Below are 11601 nucleotides of genomic sequence, written 5' to 3' on the forward strand. Positions count from 1 at the left end.
TAGGTGTGGATCTTCACAAAAATATAGTTGTAAGCATACACTTTAGTATTAAAGCACCTGAGTTTGGAGTAATATATTGCATTAAATGGAAGTAATATGATTGCATGAGTCTGAAAATAAATTTTGTTGTGTGTTATAATCTGGCATGATGATCTATTTTACTATCATTAATGTTTAATGCTTCCCAGATACATTTATTTTTAACAAGGTGAATTAAAAGATTAAATACTTTTTTTCAAAAATAAAATCAAATGCAAGAATTCAAGAACTAATGCAGAGAAGTCAAGAATATAACTTTGTCGATGATGGTGTCTGTGCCAGTTACTGTAAGTTGGAAATGTAATAATTTCTCATAATAATTGGTGACTAATATCAGTAAATACTTGTTGATAATGTTATCATAAGTTTTATAATTTATTCTATCATAATAGAGTCACATATTAAGGATATGAAAAAAAGACATACGCAATGTTTAAAATTGAGCACTCTCTTCTAAAATTGGTTTTTAAACTGCTGAAACACTCTTAACAAGGTTTAAGTTGGCAACATTTGTGATCGAGATCGAAAAAGTTTATATATGTAGTAACTCTCTACACTCCATGGCTTGTAGAATATAAAAACAGTTTCTCAGAGGCACTTGAAAATGAACAATTAATGACACATTTTCAAAGTCTATTTTGTCCATTTAATAAGAGCTCAAATCTCCTGTAGTTTGGAGGTTGTAATGAGAAAACTTATTTCAAAATAGCCCATGCATGAGAATTTCCTGTTCAAGCACTTCAGTGACAGATTGATGAGAAATCAACTTTTTCCATTCTTAAGAACCTCATTCTAAGCCTTCACAGGGCAGTCTGTGAAGATCACAGACATTTTTTCTACTTGTTCTGTATATATGCCTTTAAATATCACCTTTTAGTCCAGCCTTTCCACTAAAGGATTTGTGACGTTCTGGAACAGAAGGTACGTGCAGCAACTTTCCATCTCTCTACTAGCCTACCTCATTTAGTGGGAGATTGCAAACATTAGATTTGATGTAATGGAGGTACAATTCAACACAATAAAATCAAAGTGTATATTTGATATATTTATTTGAGTAAGTCAGGATAGATCCCTGGAATGTAAAATATGTTGAAGAATTTCTTAAAGTTTTCAAATTATTTTCTGTGGAAAGTAGTTAATTGCATTCACAAGTATTTGGGTTTGTTAGTCAATATTATTTATGTAACCTGTAAATATAACTATCAAGTAATTTTCTATTTTTGTAACCAGAACATTGCGTATCTTTGAATAACATAAAAATTATGTATAAGTTAGCTATTGTACAGAGATTGTTAAAGTAAATAAATGAAAGTTAAATACACTATTATCAGACTCTAAAGTAGATTTAATAAAATCAATTTTTATTTTTTAATAAACGAGTATGAAGTAGATTGCATAAAATACTAAATTTCATTAAAAATGTTTTGAAAATACTTTTTAAAAGTTGGTAGCAATATTGCAAAAGTATATATCACATTTCTGTAAGGTACTTCTCTAATGATTTATTTTTCATGCTTCAACTGACATGAATCGGAAAAAATAACATAGCAATCGTGATGTAAGTAATAATTAAAATAGATGATATTTATTGAAAACATTATGTGCCAATTTGGCAAATGCTTTACATGCATTACATTTTATATGCTCTTATGCTCATTTTCATTGATAAGCTGGGTTATTAGATACTGAATAACTTTTAAAGGGCACACATTATAAACTTCAAGGTCAGAACTAATTCTAGACCTCTCTGTCTCCAGATTCCATTGACTAAATTATTAGATTAAATTATCTGAATTATTGCAAATACATAACTAAAATGACCTTGACACATTTTGACAGTCAAGGAATCTTTTTGTAATGTTAAACCAAGAGAGTTTCTACATAAATGATTTATATTTTTATATATTGTCTTATGACTTTACATTTTAGCCAGGAAATAATAGCCAGTACATCTATGAAATAAGTATTTTTTAAAAGTTTTAATCACTCCAATACTATTATGCATGTTTATTATATCATGTAATATTTTCTAAAAAATAAAATTTGTTACATTCCTAATAATTTATCAGAACTCATCAGTATTTCAAAACCATTTTGCAACCATTAATTCATTTCAATAAATGACTGCAAGCTATCATATAAAAGTTGATTAGCAAAACTATAATATATATGTCAACATCCATGTTTTCCATGTTCAGACAAGTCTTAACAAACTTTGACTTTCAAAATTACTGTAAACTATATTAAAAATTTTAATACAGGTATTGTCTTGTATTGACCTTAAAATATATTTGTGAATCACACTTAACTAATGTATTTATCCATGAATTTCTTTTTTAGTTTACTAATTTATTGCTTTTCATTGCCCCAGCAATAATATTTTTTGTGAAAAGCATAACCTTTATAAAAATATATCTTTCTATAAGAAAGTTGTTTAAGTCTAAGGAAATTACTGCAAAAAATGTAGATTCCTCAATGAAACTTAAGTATGTGTACTTTCTCTCCATTTTGCTCCTTTTGAACTGTGCTAGGCATGTTGTCATTATAAACTATGTATTAGCCTCTAAAGCACTGTTATTATACAGAAGAGTTCCTGATAACACACAGCAAGAAAGATGGATAAACACAGATAATCTACTCCAAATTCAATTTGCCCCCAAACCCGAAGAACCAGGAGAGAAAGTCTAAGGGCAAAAAAAGCTCTATTTTAGTAACTGAACAGGAAATAACCTATGTGAAATTAAGCCTTCAAACTGCTTCTCAGGATCTTCTTGACAATGACAAAACTCTCCACAGCAAAGGTATGGCATTTCATAGCTCCCCAGTGTAATTGTACAGAATGAGCAGCTTGGGTAACAGGATATGGGAAAAGAGCAGGTAGTGTTCACATATTTTTTATTTGTGAATATCAGAGTTACAGGACGAGTTATGGTATTTAAAAATGAAATATGGATGCTATTTTTACCCGGACATTGTGGAAATCTATAGTTTTTGTCCAGCAAATCACAGAGCATTATATTTACTCAAAATGCAATGGTACTCTCTAAGAAAAACTTTATTGGGGGTTATGCAGTTTGGTGTCCAAGTTTATCTATATGATCCTTATGCATGTGGGTTCTCTTGTCTGCAAATCTTCTCAATAACTATCTCCATCTGTCTTTTCTCTGTGTTTTTATTTCTTGTCCTATAGATTTATCGTCACCTACAGAGAAGCTCATTGCTGATATCCTGAATATTATCTGTTTGGCATTAATACTGACCATGGTAACAATAGTTATTATTCATTGTAAGTATATTTTGGAAAAATAAAGGAGTGCTTTTCACCTAAATGAATAGAAATGCCTCTAAATATTTTGAAATATTGAAGAATAGAATTCTCATTTTTACATTTGCTTTTGAATTAAATGTGGAATGATTGTTCTGAATTTGTAAAAAGGATAAATGAAAGAATAGTTATTTAAAAGTATTTGCTTTAAATTAGATGTATGTGTTCTGATTTCAAACTCCAAAAGATGTTTTACAAATTGAAAAACCTTACTGAGAAATAGAAATTAATTCTTGAAAGTTGGCTAAATCAAGTACTGTATGAGATATTGAATTTGGTTCTTTGCACTATTTAAATATTTTTTCAAAATCTCAATTACTTTATATATTTTTTTGTTGAACAATTCCATATTTTTCTATATTTGAACAATATACCAAATTTCAAAGAACTAACATTATTATGACTTATTCATATATTAATTTTGTAAAAGATTGTTTTAAATTTTCTAGCGACTGCAACACAGAAGCAGACCAATTCTTTCCAAAATGAAAGCAAACAGAAAGGTACGTAATGATTTCCAATGTTCTAAAATAAAAGAGTTTTAATTTTGTATTGTTCTTTTGAAATGAAAAAATCACCAGAGATATATTCAGGAGAAAAATTATAAAATTTAGCCCTAGGTGTCTGTAAATAAAGAATATAGGAGCTTATTTTCTTTTCTTTAGCAATGAATATAAATACTAATTCATAAACACTATACCCTTTTTTGTATTTGTTGAAATTTCCTATTGCTATAAAATCATGAGATAAATAATTTTACTCTTATAAAAAAAAGGTATGTCTGTTTAGTGATTTAAAGATGTGTTTAATATGACCTTTAGTCTGCTGGCTTGTTTCACGTGTGAACACAATTAGCGGAGGAAAGGCTGCTGCTTTACAGTGTGTACGTGTTTGAGTCAGTGGGTTTTTAATCATATGTACCATCCTATGAGAATACCTAGATATGTTATGTACGTACATGACATAGTTTTGCAAATTTACACTGTAAGTGTCATTTTAAAGTATTCATATTGTTTGTGGGTAATTTACAATGTCTCCTCAGCGTATAATTGTAGTTGTCCAGAGGAATTGTTTACATATTCCAACAGCTGTTACTACATTGGAAAGGAAACAAAAACATGGGATGAGAGTGTGATGACCTGTGCTTCTATGAACTCCAGTCTGCATTATATAGATTTTGAGTTAGAAATGGTATGACTTTAAATGTTTCAAATACCTTATTAAAAGCTTATTGCAGCCAGTAAAACATTTGAGGAAATAATCTATTTTCTTGTACATATTTTGTTGGATTGTTTTCAACTAAGTAGATTATATTGCTTGACTTGAAAATAGTTTTTTTGTATTCACCTTCTGTTAATGCATATTTCACTGATTTTTCATAGAAACCATACTTCCACACATGCTTTAATTCTAAAACACATCATTCTATTTAATTTTACTGTATATGAAAGAAGCTAAGTATATCTTAATTGTGCAGGATGATCACAAAATTAATAGACTCATGAAATACAAACATCATGAAACAGAAGTTTTCAGCACCAGTCCTACTCTTGTATATGTTCTCATCACCACTACCTCTTTCCAAAAACCATTGGCCTGTGTTTTAATATTACAAATATTGCTAAGTCAGGTGCTAGGGAATGGCAGACATACTTCATTTTCTCTGTTGGTGGAGATTTGAAGATATCCAGCCACTCTGTTGAGCCCTGGGCCTCAGGTTTCAAAGCATATCACCATTCCATTTCAAACATTATTCAAAAACAAATGTAAAAATGGCCAACAAACATATAAAATACTCAAAATCACTAATTATCAAATAAATGTAAACGAAGATTACAATGAAATGCCAACTTACACCAGTCCAAATGACTATAAAGGGAAAAAAATAACAGATGCCACAAGCATGTGGAGAAAACAGAACATTATACACTGTTGGTGGAAAGGTAAATTAGTATGGCATCTATGGGAAACAGTTTGCAGATTTTTCAAAAATAAAAGCAGTACTATCATTTAATCCAGCAATCACACTACTGGGTGTCTACACAAATGCAAACAAATTATATCACAAAGAAACACTCACTTTTACTTTTTCTGGTGCATTATGCACAGCATCAGAGATATGGAATATATCTAAGTGTCCATTAAAAAGTGGTTGAATAAAAATGTATTATGCATATATATGTATATATTTTCACATATACCATATGTATGTGTGTTTATATATATATATATACACACACACATACACAATAACACATACAAACAGACACATACCCTATGACATACTCCACAACCCAAAAAAGCAAATCATGACTTTTGCAGCAACAGGAAAAAAACTGGAGGCTATTATCATAAGTGAAATAAGTAAGAAAAAGAAAATCATATACCATATGTTCTCATATGTAAGTGGAGATAAATAGCGGGTACAAAAGGACAGAAAGAATGAAATACAGACCTTGAAAGCACTGAAGGGACAGAAAGTGGGAGGGGATGATGGATGAAAAATTATTTAATGAGTACAATGTACATTTTTCAGATGATGGTTTTACTCCAACCCTGAACTTCACTACAAGGCAATATATACATGTAACAAAAACATGCTTGAATATCTTGAATTTACACAAAAAATATAGACACTACAGAAATTTTTTTAAGTTTAGTATATTGTTTTAAAAATTAAGGATCTTATGAAAAATACACTATTTGTACTTTTGGCGCTAATACAGTCTATCATAATGGTTACTTACATGAGAATTTTTTTTATTTTCTGTTAGAAACTTCTGGACTCTCTCATACATGAAGCATGGATTGGAGTCTACCGTAACAGTAGTGATCATCCATGGGTGTCAAGAAGGGGCACAATGTTCAAACATAAGTAAGTTTTTTGGAACAGTGCTATCAAGAGAATAAATATATAAACGTGAGAAATTCAAAGAATATTATGAATAAGCTTATGTTGATTTTTAGACATGAGGAAAGATTTTGAAAGGTAGTGCAATGTTGAAATAAATATTACATAATGTGCTACATTACACCCCCTAAACCACAATTTCACTCTCTGTGGTTTCATTGCTCAGGATCATCCTTAGCCAAAAGTATTAGTAGAAAATTTCAGGAAAAAACAACTCATGAGTTTTAAATGTGAACTGCTCTGAGTAGCATGATCAAATCTTTGGTAGTATTGATCTTTCCCACCTGAAACATGAATTATTGTTTTTTCTGTAGTATCCATACTGTGTATGCTAATTGGTGTCTGTTACTTATATTCACCTAGTTATCAGATCCACTGTCTTCATAGTGCTGTGTTACTTAATAAGTGCTTAGTTTACTTAATACGGCCCTCAAATGCGAGAGTAGTGATGTAAGGGTATTGCTATAACTATTATGTTAAATTATTGGGTATTGATAAACTCTGGTGCCCAATTTACAGGTATGTATGTAGAGAAAAACAGAGTATTTACTCGTATGAGAATTGGCACTATTCATGGTTTCAGGAATTCACTGGACTTAATGTCTCCCTCAAAGTAAGGGGGGAGACTTAAAGACTATTATACTATGATAAATGCTCTAACCTCTTTTCAGGGTATTATTTTCTTAAAATACATGGATAATTCTCTTATTTCACAGATTGTTACCCCAAAGCAAAATGAATTGTGGCTTTTTCTTCACTATAGGATAAAAGAATATTTTGCTCAATACAACTGTGCAAGGATACACTTTCAACGACTTGAGGCAGAAAAATGTGGAGTTCCACAACTATATAGATGTAAGCATACATTTCAGAATTCAAACACCTGAGTTTGGACTATCAGGTAATTTTATATTTTATGAAATAAAAATAATATTTTGATCACATAAGTCTGAAAATGAATTATGTTGTCTGTTTCAACAATGAAAATATATTTCAAAATGAGTTACAAATGAATAATACACACACCACCAAGGGCAGATATTGCTGCTGTTGTGCCTGACTCCTTTGCCTGGACATTAGATTTGTGTCATTAAACCTTTCGAAAAGTTACATGTTATGTGAGTCTGTTTGTGTGAAATATCAAGAATAGGCATATCCATAGAGACAGAAAGTAGAATAGCGGTGGTCAAGGGCTTAAGGTATTTGAATTAGAAAGTGACTGCCAATAGCTACAGTGTTTTGTTTTTTTTTTTTTGATAGTGTTTTTTGTTGGAACTCAATGAATATATTAAAATTTTTAAGTGGATGAAATTTATATTATGTACATGACACTTCAAATAAAAAGTAAACGCTCACTTTTTTGTAGTTTATAAATGGGTTAATTGGGTTTCACATGAATATGTCAGAGGTGCCTCCCTATCTTAATATGAAATAGGCATTTTACTCATTTGGCAAGAAATAAATAAATAATGACATCAAAAAGCTCTCATGGGATTTACATTTGGGACTGTATTTAATATGTCACATAATTTTTAAAGATTATGGTTCTTTGTAGTGTTGACTTCAACAAAATTCAGGCTGTGATTCAATGTTAAATTTTCTTTAATTTTTCTCTATCACACATTTTGTAACTTTTAGTTTTGAAGTCACACAGTAATATAGGTATTTTACTTTCTTGTTTTTGTAAATGGCATCTTTATTTTAAAATTTACTTTAGAAATGTGTGTTACTACAAGTGTAAATACCGATGAAGTTTGCACATTGATCGTATATTCAGTTGCTTCATTGATTGAATGTATTAACACTAAAATTTAAAGTATACATTGTTCTGTACTTTCTAAATAATCAGCTATTTTATCTGTAAATAATTACACTTTTATTTTCTCTCTCTAGATGTAATGATTTTCTTCTTGAAATAGTTTCACTGTGAGGGGTTTATTTCTAAGAAATAGAAAGTACAATAAAAGTTGTATGCATATTCTATGCATTACTACCTGTTTGGTAAAAAAAAAAAAAATTATTTATGTTTAGAAATTTTCATCTTAACTTTCTTGAAGGAATATAAGAATATTCTAATTTTTCTAATCAATTTTTTATAGAATGATACTGCATTTACTTTATTCTTTTCAACATATTTTCTCCATATAATGTTCACAACAATGTAAACTACGATTATCTTCAAGGTGTTTTTTTTTTTCTTTCTTTCTTTTCTTTTATTCTCTTATATTTGTGTAAGGAGTTTGCTCTACCTCCAAGACTGGAGTGTAGTGGCACAATGATGGCTTATTGCATTTTCTAGCTACTCCACTCAAGGGGTCCTCTCTCCTCAACCTCCTGAATACTTGGTAACACAGTTACATTACATGCTACTACAAGGAATAATTTTTTTTCTTTTCTTTCTTTCCTGTTCTTTTTTTTTTTTTTTTTAATTTTTTCAGAGATATGTTACCTAGGACTGTTTGGCTTCTTGGATTCAAACAATCCTCCTATCACAACCTCCTAAATTGTTGGAATAATATATATGAACCTCTGCTAGGGCTTATTTCTTCATTTTTAAACCAGTCTTGAGTCTCAAAAAAAAAAAAAATCATAATTGTTATTATGTAATGCCCCTTTAAAAATAAATCAATGAATATATTATATTCAAGGTAATATTTGGTGTTTTTTGTTTTTTTGAGTTGGAGTCTCACTCTGTCACCCAGAGTAGAGTGCAGTGGCCGCTCCTGGCCACCGCAGCCTCGACCTGCTGGGCTCCGGCGATCCTTCCGCCTCAGCCTTCCAAGTAGCCGGAGTTACAGGTATGTGCTACCATACCCGGCTTATTTTTTGATTTATTGTAAAGATGAGGTCTCGCTGCCCAGGAGGGTCTTGAACCCGCGGGCTCAGGCAATCCACTCACCTCAGCCTCTCAAAGGCACGGGATTACAGAATGAGTCACAGAGCCCAACTCCAGGCAGTATTTGTTTCTCTATCCATGTTCACAGGAAAGTTTGACTGCTTTTATTCAACACTTTGGTTATCAAGGTTGTATTGAAAGGCAGTCCTCTTTTTTCTGTAATCTGGAAGAATTTTTTTTTTTAGTACAGTTTCATTTATAAAAGTTCTTATTCAGTGGTAATGATGTGGTTCCCAAAATATTTTTGTAGAGAAGTTTTTATAACAAAGTAAATTTCTTTAATACATGAAGGTTGTACTAAGTTTCTGTTTGTGGTACTGCATTTTGATAATTTTTATTTTCTAGATTAAATTCTATATGAGTATTAAAATGTATACTGAATATAGTTAAATATCAATAATGATTGATATCTATAAATCCATAACGATTTCTCCTATTTAATTCAGAAACAAAAAATCTGTGCCTTATTTTATTTTTTTCATCATAATTTTGTATTTTTTTCAATAAAAATACTTTTGCTTGTTGTACATCCCCACTGTAATTGTGTTTAAGGTCATAATTTTGAACTTTTTATTTTTTCCCTTCTACTACATTGCTTATATTTACAGACAGTAAGTATCAAATTTCCCATTTTAATTTTCCTTGATGAATTCTCAGATAATTCAATTTCTGCTTTTGTCTTCTGTTGTGTATACATTTAAGAAAATCTATTTTTCACAAGAAAGACTTTATTTTCATGGTAATTTATATAATTTTGAATATTCATTGTGAAATTTTTAGCCCTTAATTTATTTACAAGTATATTACTGAATTATTAGCAATTCGGATTTTCAAATATTTGGTCAATGACTTGTATTTTGAATAATTTATAATCAGAAGGTTTCCTGTGAAGTTGGAAGTGTTCTATGTCTGTGTCTAAATGTAACTATTGTGACTGAAGAAGTGATTTAAAAGTTACTAATTTTTAGTTAATTAATATTAAATTTCATTAACTGTATTCAAGTATCAACAGGTAAAGCTTGGCTCTCATGGTTCTGCCTTAAAAATACAGCACTGTATTTTTATATTAAAATGCTTGACAAGATGATATTGTAGTGTACTTTGCAAAATTTTTATATAAACTTTAAAATATAAATTTCTGATATTTGAATAGAAAGTGTATGTGTGTTGATTAATTGTTTAGCTTAAGTCTTCTCTAGACTCACTGCAATGTCTGTATTATAAGCAGCAAGAGAAAAGTGTGAAATTCCTGTTTTTGAGGACTTGTTCAGATGCTTCTTTCAATTCTATGTTGAACTTGTATTAGCATCTCATATAATCTATTTTTAAAATATTTCTACTAATTCGGCTTAAAAGTGCAGGTTGATCACAAAATGAATAAACCTATGAAATACAAATATCATTAAAATATCTTTGATTTTCAACCGATCCCCCTGCTTTGACCCCCCACAGTATTAGAATTATAGGCATGAGTCACCACACAGGCCTATTTCTTACCAAATGTTATTCCAGTCTTTCATTTTAAAAATAAAAACAGACTTGTTATAGTGTATTGCCCCTTTAAAATAAATCAGTTAATATATTTAAAACAAGATTTGTTTCTTTATCCATGTTCCAGAATAATTTGACTGTTTTTATTTAATGCTTTTGCCATCAGGACTGTATTGAGAAGCATTCCTCTTTTTCTGTAACCTAGAAGCCTTTGTTTAAGAGTATTGTTTCATTTTAAATGCTATTCAGTTGTTATGCCATCTGAATTTCTATGATAGTTTTTGTAGAAAAGATTTATAACAAACTCAATTTCTTTAAAATATTCAGGTGCACTAAGTTTCTGTTTGTTGTGTTGCATTTTGATAATTTGTATGTTTTAAAAACAAATTAATATGGATATTAATATGTATACAGAATATAGTTTAGTTATCAATTTCATATCTATAAAAATTGTAATGATTTCTCATGTTTAATCCAGAAATAAAATATCTGTGCCTTTTCTGAATTTTCTTTAATATTCTGTTATGATATTTTTACAGCTTTTTAAGTGAAATATTTTTGACTTTTATACATTTCCACTGTAATTTTGCTCTATGTCATGATTTTGTACTATCTATTGTTTTCCTTCTACTACTTTTCTTGTATTTAATGTCAGTAAATGTCAAATTTCCTGTTTTAAAATTCCTTGATGAATTTTCAGATATTTCAAAATATGCTTTTTTTCTTTTGTAGTGTTTACATTTAAGACAATAAGTTTTTCACAAGAAAGACTTTATTTTCCTTGTGATTAATATATATTTTTTAATATTCATTGTGGTATTTTATGGTCCTTACAATATTCATAAATGTATTACTAAATTAAAAGTTATATGGGATTTCAAACTTTGGATTATTGACTTCTGTTTTAAATACACTGTTGTCAGATTTTCTGTGAAGTTG

General features: G+C 29.7%; 1 protein-coding gene across 1 annotated transcript in view; it reads left to right on the forward strand.

Moving 5' to 3' along the window:
* The first annotated feature begins 305 nt into the window (after positions 1-305).
* LOC103270979 (NKG2-A/NKG2-B type II integral membrane protein-like) overlaps positions 306-11601 on the forward strand; it is a 26514-nt gene continuing 15218 nt past the window's right edge. Inside the window, exons 1-2 of the mRNA XM_021717772.1 lie at positions 306-326; positions 2669-2840. Of these exons, the coding sequence (XP_021573447.1) occupies positions 306-326; positions 2669-2840 (193 nt within the window). The remainder of the gene's footprint in view (positions 327-2668; positions 2841-11601) is intronic.

Source organism: Carlito syrichta, unplaced genomic scaffold (genome assembly GCF_000164805.1).
Source record: "Carlito syrichta isolate Samal-C Ts95f unplaced genomic scaffold, Tarsius_syrichta-2.0.1 Scaffold311000, whole genome shotgun sequence".
In the NCBI taxonomy this organism is placed as follows: domain Eukaryota; kingdom Metazoa; phylum Chordata; class Mammalia; order Primates; family Tarsiidae; genus Carlito; species Carlito syrichta.